This window comes from Poecilia mexicana, unplaced genomic scaffold (assembly GCF_051168715.1).
Source record: "Poecilia mexicana isolate PSO_F unplaced genomic scaffold, ASM5116871v1 scaffold_18, whole genome shotgun sequence".
In the NCBI taxonomy this organism is placed as follows: Eukaryota; Metazoa; Chordata; class Actinopteri; order Cyprinodontiformes; family Poeciliidae; genus Poecilia; species Poecilia mexicana.
The window spans coordinates 12,523,460-12,540,565 of NW_028263387.1; the positions used below are offsets into that span (position 1 = coordinate 12,523,460).

General features: G+C 40.6%; 1 protein-coding gene across 3 annotated transcripts in view; it reads right to left on the reverse strand.

Moving 5' to 3' along the window:
* Nucleotides 1-17,106, reverse strand: part of arap2 (ArfGAP with RhoGAP domain, ankyrin repeat and PH domain 2) — a 131,129-nt gene that overhangs the window by 24,528 nt on the left and 89,495 nt on the right. For all 3 annotated transcript variants that reach the window (XM_014996748.2, XM_014996747.2, XM_014996749.2), the window contains exons 19-25: nucleotides 16,830-17,028; nucleotides 9,522-9,585; nucleotides 8,865-9,028; nucleotides 7,052-7,264; nucleotides 6,107-6,212; nucleotides 4,681-4,828; nucleotides 1,216-1,293 (exon numbers count right to left, since the gene is read on the reverse strand). In XM_014996748.2, coding sequence (XP_014852234.2) covers nucleotides 1,216-1,293; nucleotides 4,681-4,828; nucleotides 6,107-6,212; nucleotides 7,052-7,264; nucleotides 8,865-9,028; nucleotides 9,522-9,585; nucleotides 16,830-17,028 — 972 coding nt within the window. The remainder of the gene's footprint in view (nucleotides 1-1,215; nucleotides 1,294-4,680; nucleotides 4,829-6,106; nucleotides 6,213-7,051; nucleotides 7,265-8,864; nucleotides 9,029-9,521; nucleotides 9,586-16,829; nucleotides 17,029-17,106) is intronic.

A 17,106-nucleotide genomic window follows, 5' to 3' on the forward strand; every position in this document is an offset into this window, starting at 1 on the left:
AGGAGGGAAGGTAAGAAGGAAGGATCAAGGTGTCAGGAGGACCAGAAGGAAGGATACAAGGAGGGAAGGATAGATGCAAGGGAGGGAGGAAATTAAAAAGAGGAAACAATGGAAAGAAAGGACCAAAGGAAGTAAGGAAATATACAATTAAGGAAGCAAAGGAGGGAGGGAAGAAGGGAATGGTGACTCGAGGGAGAATCTGTCCTCATGCAAGGAAGGAAGAACAGAAGGAAGGATGCAAAAGAAGAAGGCAAAGGGAGAAAAAAATGGCAGACATGAGTACATCTTGTCTCGTTTCATGTTGTTCCAGACCTGGAAAATACTCGTCCCTAAAAACCCAGAACTTTTCAGAACGTGCGGGATCCCCGTTTTGAACTTGGCGCACACATGCTCCTCAACGCCAAGGCAGAAACAAAGCCAGCAAGCAATTAAAACTGACAAAGAAAAAAGTAAAGTCAGATGATTAATGTAGCATTAAATTAATCCGAGCTTCACTTTAGAATGCTAATTCCTCCCTAAAACACGGGCACCAAGCTGAACTAACTTAATGTAGGCGAGACAACTTTTACATTTCCAGAAATCTCCATTGTTTGAAAGAGGAAGCGTTCATAACGAGGTTTTTTTTTAAAACCAAAAAAAACAAAAAAACATGTTATGTACTTTCCAATTTTGAAGCCTTTTTTTTTTTTTTACTTTAAATAAAAACCTAACCATCCTCTTTAGTTTGTGTAGTTTTTACCTGCAGTAGCTCTCCTCTGAGTAGCCCTCAGGCCCAACATGCTCGACAGAACAGACACGTCGGAGGGGAAGATTGTGGGGGCAGAAAGTCTTCATAAACAACTCCTTTCTGATTTCTGCAACGGGGGCACCACGGGATTTAATTTTCCACCAACTTATCTAAACCAAGAGGGTTTTTTTTTTTTTTTTTCTGGCCCCGTCATTCAGGCATAAAGCACCTGCTGTAAAGGTCAATGAGAACAAAATCCCAGCTTCTGCTCCTTCTGCCTCCCCTGCTCATTTCGGCTAGAAAAAACAAACAAAACAAAAAAAACACACACAACAGAAAAACGAAGCCCGCGTTTGAGTCCCATGATGCATGCAGGCAAATCGATGTGCACGCACACGCACACACACACACACACACACACACACCCAGAAGCGGCTCTTGCAGACCCGGAACACGCGGTTCTATCTGGACCGTGTGGGTCGACTTACTGCTGTGTCCTTCTTTTCATTCCAGCGTGTGATGAAGCTATTCTCTGTCTCCATCTGTTGCACCTGGTCTTCATTGACCTGTTTGAGGCAAAACAGAAAACACATCAGTGTTCACAATCGGACACAAAACAGCTCCCATTTAAGACACCTGTACTCGCTTGATGGGAATAGGCACTCAGCCCGAGGTTGTGTGCTATTTGGATTTTAGGTGATAAAGCAACAAAGCAGTGTGCGATCGTGAAGTGGAAACAACACGAGACGTGGTTTGCGAATCGTTTACTGAGCTCCGGACTTTGAATCCGTCACCAGCCCCCCTTTAACTTTGACACCCCTAAATTAAACCCAGTATGTCTTGTTGCCTTCAGAAGTCACCTAGTTAGTAGAGTCCAGCAGTTTGCCAATTAAATCTCATAAAATGCAGCTTTTCCTTGAAGGACTAAGAGGCTTGTTAGAGGCATTTAGCAGACAAACAGCATCTTGAAGAACACACACACAGCAGATAAGTTAGGAATAAAGTTGAGTAGTTTAAAATAGAGGTACGTTATCAAACCGAAGGGTCCACAGTAGCTCTGGAGGAGCTGCAAAGATCCACAGGTCAGGTGGAAGAATATTTTGACAAAAGAACTGACAAAAACTGTCCTTCTTTGCCACACATGAAGTGTGGCGAAACACTGACCTGAGCACACCGTCTGCATTGTGAAACATGACGATGGCAGAATCATGCAGCGGGGTGATTTTCATGAGCAGGACGGCGGGTCAGAGTCGAAAGGAACATGGAAAACTAACTGCAGGGAAATTCACGTCTGCAAAGTGCTAGTAGCAGGTGGGCTGAGTGCAATTGTGTGCCACGCTTATCAGATTTCTTTCTAAAGAAAGTGTATAATTAAAAAAAAAAAACATGTAAATAATTTTTCCTCTCATCACAATCATGCTCTACAAAGCCTTGGTGAATCATATAGCCCAAACAAATCATTGCAAAAACTTGACAAAATGTGGTAAAAAAAAATCCAGGGAGTGCGAGCACTTTGCAAGGCCCAGTAAAAAGAAAACAGAGGAGCAGGTCTAACCCAGAGGAAGGTTTAAAATTCTAGCAGCAGAAGCAGGTCATTCACGAAAAACCTCCGAAAACTAATTTCTGAAGTAAAAAGTGGGCTGGAAATGTTTGATACCGCTCAGCTCCAGCTGAATAGTCCGCTTTCATAAAGATCTGTTGGGGGAAATTACATTTCTTTTCCCAACTTTTTCCTTTTTTTTTTTCTTTTTCTTAAACTTCATTATCATTTTCAAAGAACAATTCGATTTGTTAGAGTCATAGAAATGGTGGAGAAGATGGTGGGAGGGGAGGAGACGGAGGGGTGGATGGGGGTGGGGGGGTTGGGGGGGGGGGACTCTCAAACTCGTCGTGTGTGTTTGGGCCCGATAATAAGAGTCTGCCGACGACATCCGGCACAAACCCGAGGCTTAATTACTGAGACGTCTCCTCTCTTTTTATGTCACATCGAGTGCATTCACTCTAAGCTTAATGGCTATTTGTCATGCGAACGATGGCGTCTCGAACCGATTTGGAGCGAATGCTTCTCCTGTAACATCTAAACAAGGGAAAGATTGGGAAGCTCCACGTGGGAATTAGCAGCTGCTCGGTGCCGCTTATCCCGTAAGCCGTGTCAGCTCTGCGAGGGTAAGCGTGATCCCGTGGCCCCCTCTCTCACTCATCTACACATCGGCAAAAAGTCACGAGAGTCCTGGAGACGTGGCAGCAGCAGCTCTGCTCCCCAGATGGTTCGAGTGTAAATAAAGTCATAACTGCAGCTTGGTTCAGATTTGCAATATGGTCCTTATTTAGATATTTGATTCATCTCCACTTCTGTTGTCAGGACAAACTCTGGTCCGATACGTCCGGCTGAGTGCGCTTCATGCTTTGTAAAGTTTCCATTTGCTTTCATTTGAAAGCAGAACTGCGACTTATATTGCCACAGATGCTAAATTGCTGCACACCATTTCACTGATTGCTCATACTCCAGCTGCAATAGGATCATCTGCATTCTTTATTTGGAAAATATTTACATTTAGCTGCAGGCATGCATTTAAACACGAGTGTCAAATTATGTTATTAAGCAAGTAAGTAAAGTTCAAATCATGATTTTATTTATGAGGGGGAGCGGGGGAGGTTATCCGAGATAAGTTGGAGTTGAACTGACAGACCTGCAGAGTCAAGAAATCCCCTCAAATAGAACCTGCGATTCGCAACAAGCCAAAAAGTACGGTAAAGTTATCGACATATGTCCGTGTAGGTAAGGTTGCAAAGTCATTTGTGAGGTTCTGGGATCCAGCAAGCTAACAGTGAGAGCGGTGACCCATGGAAGTTATTCCAGGAGCCCATCAACGATTCAAACAGGAAGTCAGAAAATAACCTAAAATGGCAGGTAAAGCACGGCGCGCCTCACTTGCCTCAGAGAAGGTCAGTGTTCATAATTCAACAAGAAAAGAGATCAGGAGGGACGTGAATCCTTGGCAGAGGTCCAAGGGAGAAAACGCAGCTAACCAAAAAGAACATAATCACCTCTCTTACATCGTATCCTGATGGTTCCAAAGCTTTTGGGAAATATTCTGGGAAAGTTTGTTTTAGTTTGTGTAGAAAACAAACAACATTTCAGAAATGGAATATGACACGGACAGTCAAATATGGCGGTGGCAGTGTGACGGTTTGGGGCAGATTTGCTACTTTGGGACCTTAACGTCTCGCCTTAATTGATGGAATCATGCAAAGTTAACCTTTTTTCATTAGCCATCTCAGTATCTAGACATAAACCACAGAGAAGAGACAGTAAAAAGAAGAAGAAGAAAAAAACGATGATCGAAGAAATTTTGAAATCTCTTCAAAATCTTTCAAACCTTGTGAAATAATGTTGCAGATGACCAAGAGTTGTCCTGCTTCCAAAAGGAAATTGGTTGTAAGGGAGCCGTTATCACTCTTTTTGTTCAGGTTAGGTATTTGTGAAATAAATAGCTTCAGACATTTTTATATAGAGCCATGACGCAGGAATGATCTGCCCAACGCACAATAACCTCTTGAGGTAGATTTTATTATGTGGATTTTGGTCCAGTTGACCTGTTTCTGTTTCTCTTCCCTGATTTTCTTTTTTTTATGATAGTTGTTTTTAGTTTTGGAGATGCAGTGTGTGGAGAATAAACTTGACATACATAGGACACAATGCAAAATAGCAGCGAAGACAGTGGAGTTTTTTTTTTTTACAACTTACGCAACGTGTTTATGCAATGAAAAAGACGGATGTTACCTAACTTCGCAGGCGGAAAACCCATATCAAGAGAGCGAGTAAAACTTGAAGTCTTTTTATGTCCATCAATTGTTTAAAATTGCACACACACACACACACAGACAAAAAACGTGAATTAAAACACCAAAGTGTTTTTTTTTTGGGGGGCGGGGGGGGGGGTTTGTCTTACACTAAAAAGCGTAACGTAGTTGCTGATTAGGTCACGAATCACGCTCATTTCCTGCGGAGTCTGTCCTTGCGTCTGGAACAGGCAGGAGGAGAAGACGGCGGCCAGTTTTTCACTCGGCATTCCGTTGAGGTGGGAGCACTGCTGAATCCTGTACAAAAAAGAAAAAAAAAACGAAAAAAGAAAAGAACCTGAAGCCCTGAAGGTAAGCAAACGACCACAGAGAGCTCAGCACCAGCAGCTTACATCTTTACGGCGCACTCGGAATTGAATAAAATGCGAGGCTCTGGGCCAAACTCAGCACCGGGCCAATTAGGCATTCTTGAATCGGTACATATAATTAACAGCTGAGTGACAACAAACCGGTGCAGGTATCTGAGGAGGGAGAGGTGTGTGTGATGTGAGCATCAGTGAATAAGACATGATGACAGCAGAGTGCTCATGTCTTAATCCAATTAGAGGTGGAAGAACCTAACAGCTTTGTGCCGTGATGCTGCGGCGGGACAAGATCCAGAGAGGAAAGCTGGCGCCCTTAAATTTTTGCATCCAGTGTTCGGATGCACAGTTCATTTAACACTAATTGCTATTGTTTTATTTTACGCCAACCTGCTGCTTATCATCAGCAAGCTGAATAATAAAGCTGGATGTTTTGTATATTCGGGCGATGAGCTGAATGAGAATGGAAATATCAGAAACTCATGGAATAAACTGAGAGGAATAACTTCTATAGTTTAAAAAAAAACAAAAAAACAATTCCCACTGAGCTATGAACAGAGCCACTCTTACTGAGGAGTTCTGCAATTTGTTTGCTAATTGCCTGCGCTTTCAATAATGTGCCGCACAATCTGGTTGAGACGGAAAATATGGGCAAACGGTACAAACAATGAGGAATTTATTCAGCGTTTTCAACCCAAGGACACAGTTTTTTCCAGTGATAAGCAGCCTTTTCTAATTAAGCTTGCATTTTGAAGAACCTGCCAGCATTCCCACTGTACTGTATTTATGACAATGTCTTGGAAACTAAGCAAGACTTGTGAATGGGGAAAGTATAACAAAATGTTATATTATACAAAGTAGAGCAGTTTTTTTGGGGGGTTTTTCAGAAAATAAGGAACAATAGATGAATCACAAGTGGACAAATGGCAAATCGAGAGCTATTTGGATGCAACGGCTCAAATTTCTTTTGAATCTTAAGAGAAACCCAGACCACTTTTCCCCAGGACAAATTAAAGGGTGTTTTTGTTGTTTTGCTTGGTATTTTTATATATTTTTTTCACTGTGGACTAGCTATATTAAAAATCAGCTACAACATGCATGTTTTCTGCAGGAGCTTGGTGGTGAAACAAAAACACGACCCACTTCCAATTGCAGGTGAAGAGGACTGAGATTCCCTGACTGCGACCAAAACCGTGAGTCTGCGTGCACATACCTGTACAGGTGCTGAAGCAAGGCATGAAGAGTCGACTTGTAGATTTTTGGCAAACTCTCTATGAAAGTTGAATACTTCTTCACCCTCTGCTTCTCGTCCGTCTCGTCTGCGAACGAAAGCGCACAAAAACGCGGCAGTCATTGCAACACTTTTGTCCCATTAACGATGACGGCGTGATGATTAAACAACATCTCCAACAAAGGTTTTAGAGCCGGATGAGACAAAGACCGACCCATTTGCTCTCGATATCAAGACGAACGTTTGGAGGTGTCAAAGGAACGGCATTCAGACTAAAAGCAGGGGCACCAAGCACGGTGGTGGCAGCATCCTGCAGAGCGGCTGTTAAGCTCCCAGCGGTAGCGGTGCATTGCACAAATTGGAGTGAATAACGAGGAAGACTACCTCCAGAGTCCTCCGCTTTATCTAATTTTAAAGGCTTGATGGATGGAACCTGGGCACAACTGGGCAGCCCAAATGGTAAATTGACTAAATATGTGTAGCCCTTTTCTAGCCATACCAAACACTCAAAGCGCTTTTAAACTAGCGCCACGTTCACAACATTCATACGTTGAATCGGGCACCCCGACGAGACAGAAGGAAGCTGGGAAAAAAAAAAGAAAAAAGAAACAGCTTTAACAGATTGCAAGATGACTACTCTCCCCACTGAGACGCAGGACAGTGGTGTCAAACGCATCTCACACAGGTGTGGACGTGACGCCTGTGAAAATGCGGTTTGTGAGAAAATCTGTGATAAATTCAGGCTTGTGCGCCTATTTGTTGTTGGTGTTTCTATGACTCCACAATGGAAAGAGGACATTTTGACTGAATCTGTTTGCATTTGTTCATCACTGTACAGTAAAGAAGCTGCAATACAGAATCTTTTTAAGACAGCCTTTTGTTTCTCTCCCGTCTTAGACCCTCTTCCATCTCAGTCACCTCACTTACCCAGAGCTGACACCCAGTAAGGATAGAGCTCCTTGGTCAAAAGTGCGTCCTCCAACTGGGATAAGAAGCGCTTCAGGGTGTCTGTTACGTCTTCCAGCTGATGCTCCTTGTTCCTCAGCTTCACATTGCGGGCATCACGAGTGAACTCCTCCAGGAGGAGGGACACCCGGGCAGGATCCCCCGGAGACTGGTAGATCCCCTCCTGGCACAAGCCTGCATCGAGAGTGTGGTTATTTATTAAGAATCTAGCAGAGCACAGATTTTTTTTTTTTCTTAAGAAGTGCTGGATTGTAAAACTGTAGGATAAAAGTATTGCTGCAAGACATCTTGGCCTCGTCACGTCACAGTTTCTTACATCAGTTTTACAGCAGCGCTGCCAAAGTGGCAGTCATCTGTGTATAATGTAGGTTTTGGTAACCGCTTTGCGAAAATATCGACACCCTTGAGCTTTTATATGTTTTGTTACAAATTCAATCACAGCTATCATTGTACTGCGTGCTACTTAACCTGTTCAGTTTAACACAACTTCTAAGTTGATATGCGTATTGCATGAGCACTTGGGCCATTTGAGATGAGTTACTGTTTTCCAAATGAGGTAGAAACTATTGAGGAGGAGGATTCAGTGTCAAAAGCGCATGCGCGTTCAATGACATGCTAAAAATCACAGTGCCACATAGTGGCCTGGCATGACAACTACAGCTGTCTCATCTAAACGTTGAACTTTTTCCCAATCCTAAACAGCCTTAGATTATATGAATAGTCTTGTCATAAGATAGGTCAGCTGTTCTCGCACAGACACTCTTACAGAGTCATAACGCAGCAGGGATTTGGGTCCTTAATGCTCGAGACTAATCTTTTTGTTACCTTCCCGACCCAGAGCTCATCAGGATCAAAGCTGTCCTCTTTAACATCAAAGAGAACCCCCTTTTCTTCACAAAAGGTAATTGGCAAGACTATCTCTGCTTTAGTGCCACAAAATCTTTGGTGCATAGCAATCCACAACTTCACACTTGCAGTTTAATCAACCCTTTCCTCCCTTTTTTTGGGGGAAACACCAAGAAACTACGACAAGACAACCTACTGTCACGAGCTCTATTGATAAGAAACTATAAAAGACGGCCCCGACTAACTGTTAGCTAGTGCAAACTTGACAGACTCTTTTGACTATATTGTTGTTCTCATCTAATAAGGCTTTATTAAATGCATTACTTCTTCTCATTCAGACTTTTGTGAAAGTATTCTAAGAATGAAATCATATTGAATTGCTGTCCACAAATGCTCTCCATCTAATTACACTTAGTTTGAACTAATTTGGAAAGCAGAATAGTTAAATATTTAAGGCAACCAAATATAAATGCATGCACACACACACACTCGTTTCAAATTTTTATTTGGAAGAAAATCAACATATCCATCTCCATCCACTCCACAGTTGGGCGCTAATTTACTTCAGTCTATTTTCTAAAATCCCAAGAAAACGAATTAAAGCTCGTGGCTGTAACACGACGAAACGAGAAAGCACCGCAAGGGCTATCAACGCCTTTGCATGGAGCCGTATATTTTGTTGGGAGCGGTCCCACAGCGAGAGCATGGTGAAAAGTGGGCTGCCTTTTTGACATTTCTAAAAAAATACCGTGAAAAGCGAGGTAGGATAATGTCACCACATTGTGCCAGACAACATTAAAAAGCATGAAAATCTCATCTCCGTTGGATGAATAAGCTCCTCAAGGGGGGGAAAAAAACCTGACCATTAGTCATACAGAACTCACTCTTCCAGACTCGAGGCTCTGCAGGTAAATATGCGGCAACTCACCGTACTGAGTGACAAAAGCAATGCAGCTGTCGACTATAATAGGGACGCCGTTTTTGGTCAGCTGCTGGTCACCGAGCGCTCTGCCGTCTGTGGCGGCGGCCAGCGTGATTGCGGAGTGCCACAGAGAAAAGTCCATCCTGTTGAACCCGTGGATGTAAATTGTTCTGGCGAAAAGATGATAATATCAGCTAAAAGCCTGAGTGAAGATCACCCGAGGTTCACACGTTTTGGGAAAAAAAAACAAAAAAACAAACAAACAAAAAAAACACTTCTGAATCATTTAACAAACAACTGCCGAGATTAAAGGAATACAAAAGCGCTTCTACGTCTTCCCGTGAGGTTTGATGAAATACACACAAACAAACAGCAATTAGTGGCATCAGCACAAAGTCTTGTTGCGTTATTTAAAAAAATAAATAAGTAAATGGAGTCGGAAATTCTCAGCCGCATTGTGTTACCATCTCAGTCCTTGTCTCCTTATCTCAGGCGTAGCTTTAATTACTACAGATGGCTACAGAAGGTGAAGCGGATTTGGACTAACAAGACAAAAAAAAAAAACGAACTCAAAGCTAACAACACTGACTAATGAATATGCTTTTGGTGAATGGAAAAACATAATGATTATCTTTTTTTTTTTTTTTTTTGTCAAAGACATACCTTCCGCTTTCCACCATCAGAAGAACTTGGATCTTGTCTTCGCCCTCGACATGTGTGGAGACAGCTGAGGAAAGAAAAGGTTTGCAGGGGACAGTTTAGGTTTGCCATTTGCAACTCTATTTGGCTAAACTTGAAAGATGATGCATGAAGTGTCCGTTATTAAGGACTTTTGTTTTTTATGTATTTATACTTTAAGTCGGTCACAAACACACCAAACCTCGATATGCACAAACAAATCCTAATCACGAATCAAGAAGAAGCCGGGATATTTCAATTGCATTTCGCACCGTTTCATGTACTTTAAAATTGCAAAAGTTCCCAAAGACGTCAACACTGACACAAATGTAGATGTTGTGTTTGTTGTAAGGCAAGCGGAAGAATATTTCATAACATGAAGTTATGCTGATGTAAACAGAAGAGCATTACACAGTCGACTGACAGAAATCACAATGCAGCAGGACATAAGAATAGAACTCATATTTAAATAAAATGGAAAAAAAGCAATATTGTCTCAATTGTACAACGTTTATTTGTAAATTCATAGAAGATGGTAAATATAACGCATGGAAGATAATAAATACATTCATTCATTAATTAAAGAATGTTAGAATTTAAACATTTCAAACAACCTTAGGCATATGGGACTTCATCTAATCCTTTCTTTTCGAGCTTTTGTGCTGCAACGCAATGTGTAGTTCTCCATTCTGATAAAGGTCTCGTAAAAATAATATTTAACAGCATTTTTTTTAAAGGTTGCAACTCTCAAGAGGGAGGAAACAATGCTAGTGTTAAGGTAAAATATGTAACATTTCATCCGACCAATTTTTGTTCTCGTTTTCTTTTTAAATCTTCTGAAAAGATATCTGACCAGACTTTAAAGCATATCGCAGACAAGTGGTAAGCAAATAAGACTTGTATTAAAAGTCATGCTCTGAGACAACTATTGATCCAATCTCTGGTACCGCATCTTCTTGGTAAGATTCCATATTAGAGCAAAGAAAGGAGAAAAAAAAAGTACAATGAAATTGATCAGCATTCAGGTTATCACATATTTTATAAGACTTGGCTTTCTTCATGTCAGATTGTGTAGTCAAGTCACATCATTACAACAGTCATTCGTACAGCCTTGCTGATTAGGAGAAGAAAAAATGTGCGACTCGACATAATAGCTTTGGGAATAGAAAAGGATTGTTAAACAGTGATTTAGCCTTCTTTTAACAGAAACACTGGCTAACAACTTTAAACTTTCAGATCAGATATGAAATGTTTAGAACGACCTGGATGAGTGAGATCCATTACTACACAATCAATAAAATATTTAGAAGGTTGCACGAAAATTGGAAATCGATTTTCATGCGCGATACATGCATCATCTGAATCCCGATGATGCATTTGACCAATCATGTAGGGTTCATGTCTATAGATGATTTAGACGGTACTGGTATGTGTGATAAAAATTAAAGAGCATGTAGAGCGAATTGATTGGACGGATTTTATTCATCCAAAATCCAACAGTGTTTGAAATACTGCTTTAGCGGTAAAGAGGTATGTACGACAAAATATCAGTGTGAGATTGCGTGATTAATCAGACGCTCCAGATCAGACGTCTGACATTGACTCGATTTTGCCCGAACGTCCCAATAAGCAAACATGGCGAGTAAACATGATATCGTCTAGATCTCTGATCAGACTTTTCAAAATTTCAAAGTAAAATCAGGTTGTAGGTTTCTTGTCATCTCACTGTGAGAAAGATGGTAAGGGAGGTGAATGGAAAAAACTAAAAATGTCAAAAGCTCACAGTTGGATAACTGCCAGGCAGAGGAACATCTCGGGGGTCATCGAGTTTCCTCGACAACCATTAATCACGTTCTATCAGCATGCCAATTTTCAGATTGAGGATATTGTGAGAAAATGCCCGTCTCTTCTTCCCTCACAAACACAAACAGGTGGAGGGGAGCTGGAATTGCGTGCTCTGGTCGGAGACTAACGGACAACGCACATTAGAAGTGCGACGTAACGGAGCGTCTTTTGACAAGCGTCAAAACACACCTTCAACACACACTGGAAACATCAGAACAAATCTGTGGATTTTTGCTAGATGTTATATATTTATGAAAGCAGGTGCTGTAACCTACATGAATTATTACACTAAAATAAATTTTGTATGTCATTAAAATGCTCCCCTGGTGAATTCTTGCATGACTTCAAATTATTAAGTTATGCATTCCTTCCTAATATATTCAGTTCAAGAATATTCCTCATCAGAAATGGTAATCTTGGTAGAAACCAATCACAATTCCAACTTCAAAAACTTGAATAAATTCAAGCAAAAAAATGCAGTACATTAGTAGAAAAATTGCCAGAGCAGCAGCACGGAAGAAGAGCGCTAACAGGAACATAGTGCTATTTGTGTTTCTAATCATGTTTAGTTAGACGGTGGCACCGGTCGTTTCCCAGGCACCGCCGGTGTGCTCATTTCATTGAAACGAATGAAATGTGGAAAAGCACCAGATGCCCAGAGTTAAGCATGGAGGATCTGTGATGGTGTGGGTCTGGATAAATGAACACATTAAACAGTGAGCTTTTCAGTGTAGAAGCATGCTACAACGCTAAATATGTTACAACTGAGTTGCCAACAAATGTGCCATCTTTTGCAAAAGCTGTAGCTGAGCGACGCTAACAAGACAGATATTTTAATCGAAATAAATATCCAAGCACCTTTTGACCACTTGTGGGATTCCTCGAAGAACGATACAGTGAAACGCCGCTTTCGTTTGGCTCCACATCGGCTCCTGAATAGCAGAAATCTGCCAATACTCGAGAACTCCTCTAAGATAATTCGTAACTGTCTATTTTAATAGCTTAAACACCAATTATAATTAAATATACATCATTATGCACAATGGAGACCGACACAGCACTACCGCAGAAGGAAATATCTACCAGTTTTGGGGGTTGAGCCAATCAGCATCAAGGAAAATAAATGGCACTCCTTTCCAAACGTCAGCCAACAATGTATCACGCCGTACGAATAAATCTGTCACTGTACTGTTAAAAATTTAAGCATTTATATTTACTTCTTTACTACCAGTTGGGATTTTGCAAAAAAACCAAAAATAATAATAAACATAAATAAATGAATAATGAAGACAGAGAAATGAAAGGGAAGTGGCAGCTGGCAAATCCTGAGAAAAACATAAATGCCGTCTTAAACTTATATTTTCTCTTTTGTAATGGAAAATGCGACTACTTCCAAAATACCACCTTCACAATGATGGTAGATTAAAACATAAGTGGGAAGTAGGGCACAAAGAAAATTGTTATTCATACACAATTCTCACAACGACAACAACAAAAAAAAGGTCTGAATGCAAATAGATTGCCTTGTTGGTCGTATTGAACGCATCAGTAAGACAGACACATTTACTGACATTCTTCATCTCCACAATCAGTCTTTTGAAATCGGAATAAGGGAGCGAGATACAGAGGAAGTGAGCTGAGGGACTCTGAAGCGCAGCCATAATCTCTTCGGGGGCTTCAAACAGCTGCTTGGATCATGGCAACAATCACACACAACAGAGAAAGAACAAAAAAAAAAAAAAAAAAAAAAAGGAGACGAGGCTGCTCAAATCTCCTAGCAACAACATCTGGCACTTTCATCACTCTCAAGCACTGATTGTGCCCCAGTAATGGATAGAAGGATGAAAAATACAGAAAAAAAGACGCAGGACTTCATCTTAGCAAACCGTCGATTTTATGAGACGGATTGCTGCCTTAATAAATACCTTTATTCTGTAATTACCTTTAAGAATATAAGCTTTCGCACACGTGGGTGGATTTATATGCGTTCTGCATCTTCACTGGATAAATTCATTTGGAGCGCATCATACAAAAACCTTCAAATAAAAAAAACAAAAAAACACATGCACTGAAGATATGCAGAAGCATATATTTGAATTTGATTGCAAGAAAGGCGATTGTCTAACTTTGATTGACAAGTCTTTTGTACCAGCCAGTTGATGTTGATCCAGAAACGGGGAAAAGAAATACAATTAATCTCATAAAGTGTTTTTTTTTTTTTTTCCTTTTTGTAATTTTCTCTGGCACATTTTCAAGGGTGCCGCGTTTTATTTTGATCCAAATAGCAAGAAAGGAAAGCCAAGAACTTAAGAGATTGACTTGAGAGGGGTTTATTAGGCGCGTTATCAGGTAAAATGCAAAACATTTGTCTTAGCTGTTTTGAACAAACATACAGAAATCCTCATTCATCCTACTACAAGCTCAGCGGCAATGGGTTTGTTTCTTAATCTGTCTGTGATAAGACTGCGGCCTTGTTTCCACCAAAGAATCTATTTTATGGTTGTTCTTTTTTTTTTTTTGTGTGCCAAATTCTAAATGTTCAAAGCAGTTATGTGTGTGTGTGTTTTTCAAAGCTTTGTTACTGTGTGAACAAATGCTTCTGGTCAGCAGATGTTTTTTTATGTCAGAAAACAAGGAACGGATTTAACTGGACTTACGAACACACAGCAGCGTTTTGTTCAAAAATCCCCGAGTTGATCGTGATTTTTATTTTTTTTTTAAACATAATTAGACTGCAAGAGAGATGAACAGCTTCTTTTGTAAACACTAATGACGTCTGAGCAAATATTAAAATGCATCTCATATTTTCCAAGAGATAATTTGTTGTTTGTGTGTTTTAATTCTCACTGTGGATCAACGGAGACCCAAGCCAAATGAACGCGTTTGTAAATCTTACCAGTCGTCAATGTTTTAGCCTGCGCCGTGCTGTCAGAGTGGTCATTTCCAAGTGATTTTTTTTTTAATTTTTATTCCAACATGGCAGTTTGGCATCAAGACTAAGAGTGGCTGACGAAATGTATCTAAACTTTCAAAAAAAGAAAAAGAAAAAAAGTGAAAAACAAGTCGTAATTTAACAGACAGAGAGACTGCATCTTCAAGTAGCGTTTCCCTCCTAATAAATTGAATCATAATTTCTCTGCTGTTTTTTGCATTTCGTCAGGTCGTTTTGTGTCCTGCGTTAAAAGTTTATTTGATGATCTGAAACTTTTAGCTGTGTTAGGGAGACAGTTTCGTTTTCACTACTCTCTGCATATAATAAACTAAATGGAGTTTTGCGAGAAAGCACTGGAATTACAACTACAGGATGTGCAAGACCGCAATCTTCTGTCAAGATCCATCTTCATTTAGGAGCTTAGGCAGAACAGTCAGACAAAGCAGATTTTAGCATTTTGGCTGTCGTATGCAAGATGTAACCAGAGAGACTTTTACAGCTAAATGTTCTTACCGTATTTACAAAGCTTTCCTTTTGTAATGTAACGGGTTGTGCACTGTGACGTATGATGATTATCCAGCTAGAGCCACCTTTTGTTTTCTCCTTATTTTACCTTGATTTTCTGGTTCCTCGCTAAAAACTTCAGGTTCTCTTCCAGAACAGGAACATTTAGTTTTTATTATTACTTAGAAACTGTGGAGTGCTCATCACTTATACAAATTTAGAGCATATTTAGAAAGTCCAGAGGGTACTTACTTACACTTATGTAGCAACTCAGAACAGGGATTAGAATTTGGAACCAAGAAATACTACTTTTTAGACTCCTGTTCTTCCAACCCAGAAAAGGAATTAGACCAGAGGATACTTACTTATACTTATCTACCAACCCTGAATAGGAGTATCTAGTTTATTTACTTTGGATCAACATTAGATTCTTTTCCTTCTTTTGCTCTTTCCTTTGGTTTGCTATTTGGTTTGTATTGGGAAAAGTCAAAATTTAAATGAACTGAAACCATGTAAATAAAAGATCAAGGTTCTTTTTTTTGGGGGGGGGGATGTTTAGAGATCGGACAGGAAAACATTTCACATTACTGAATAAACCGATGATATGTGAAACAGCCAAATACAGCATAACTATGAATCAGAGAGCATGTAAAACAGCTGACGGATGTAGGAGTGAAGCACGTAGGAACTATTTGGTGACTTTAATTGAAAAGTGAGTTTATTTAATCCCTCAGTGTTACACAGGGGCACCTTTCATGTGGTGGTGTCGCTACAGAGAAAATAACAGTTAATCCCATGTCACAGACCACGAATCCTGAGGCGAATTCTTTTTCTTTTTTTTTTTTCTTTTTTTACCAGCGCTCCAAAACCCAACATACCCCTGACAAAACACGGGTCCCCTTCTGGCTGCAGGGGCTCTCCGGCTGTGACAAATATGGTTTGTGAAAGCCAGGAATAAAAATGAACACCGCTGCAGTTCTTTATCCCGCCCCAGGTGAGAAGATGGGGCGGCACTTTGCGTGATTTGATCCATGCCGAGCTGTAAGTAGATTAAAAAGATCTATTGATTCTCCCCTCCTTCTGTTCGTGCGTCACGCTGGTGCAATCAATTGAAATGTTCCAAAAAATCTTCAACGTCTGCCAAAGCTTGTGTGAACTTTGGAGCCTTCCGCGCTGATGAGTAGAAATAACTCGTGTTCAGCGGTAATTTGGACAAGCGGCAAGGATAAAACCAGCACATGTTTGCACAATTCCTTCTAAAGAAGATGCTGCTGCTCAACAAACTAAAGCAGGAAAATCACTTTGACAGGTGCTTTTTGTAAGTGCATCACATATGTGCCTTTACTTCAAATAGAGAATTTTCTTTTTTGCTTTCTTAATGTGGAGATGCTTTTATTACGCGGGGACAATTTAATTTCTATTTGTGCTAGCTCAACCTCAGAATAGATTTGTGTAGTGTAGATGTGCACAGAAACATTGGAGTCAATCATTCTCCAGGAAAGTCATGAGCTCACCGTATGTCAAAAGCCAGTATAGATGTCAGCATATTAAATGTTTTATGATGGCAGTCAAAAGGGAAAGAAAGTGAAACTTCTTTTTTAAAACCAATGACAAAACAAATCATCATGCACACCTCGCACCAACTATTATGCACAGAGGCGGAGGAGTGATGATTTGGGCATACTTTCCAACTTCTGATCTTTCTGCCCCTTTTACACTAAGTTTACTTAAATACAATCAGTAGATTAAAATATGAGAGAGCTGAGAGTAAGCCTGCAATGTGGGACGTCTACTTAAAACTTCTGGACATTAATAAACAAACACTAGACAATAATACCGCTCAGAAATATCTGTATTCTTTCTGTTTTTGGTATGGTTTCTGTGTTTTCAAACATTTTTGATCAGGCACCTTACTTTGCTCTTTCTCCGAGTTTGACATTGTAAAAATAGAAAATACTTGCCAACCCCCCCCCCAAAAAAAAACCCACCATACAAATCAGTACGACACTCACTGAGCTCTTGCAGTTGTTTGAGATGAAGCACTTCCTCCTCTCCCGCCTCGTCTCCAGAGCTGAAGTGCAGGGCGGAGCCCTCCAGCATGAACCAGCCCGTCCTCCAGTGATACAGGTCATGGCCTTCTTTGTACTGGAGTCTGCCAATCAGTTCGCTTCGTTTCCGCACCAGTCCCTCCACCTTCGGCGGGACGAAGCACTGTGGACAGCATGCGTTCATGAAAAAGAGAGACGGAAAATATATTTCGCGCGTCCAAATTAAATGCAAAGTAACTGC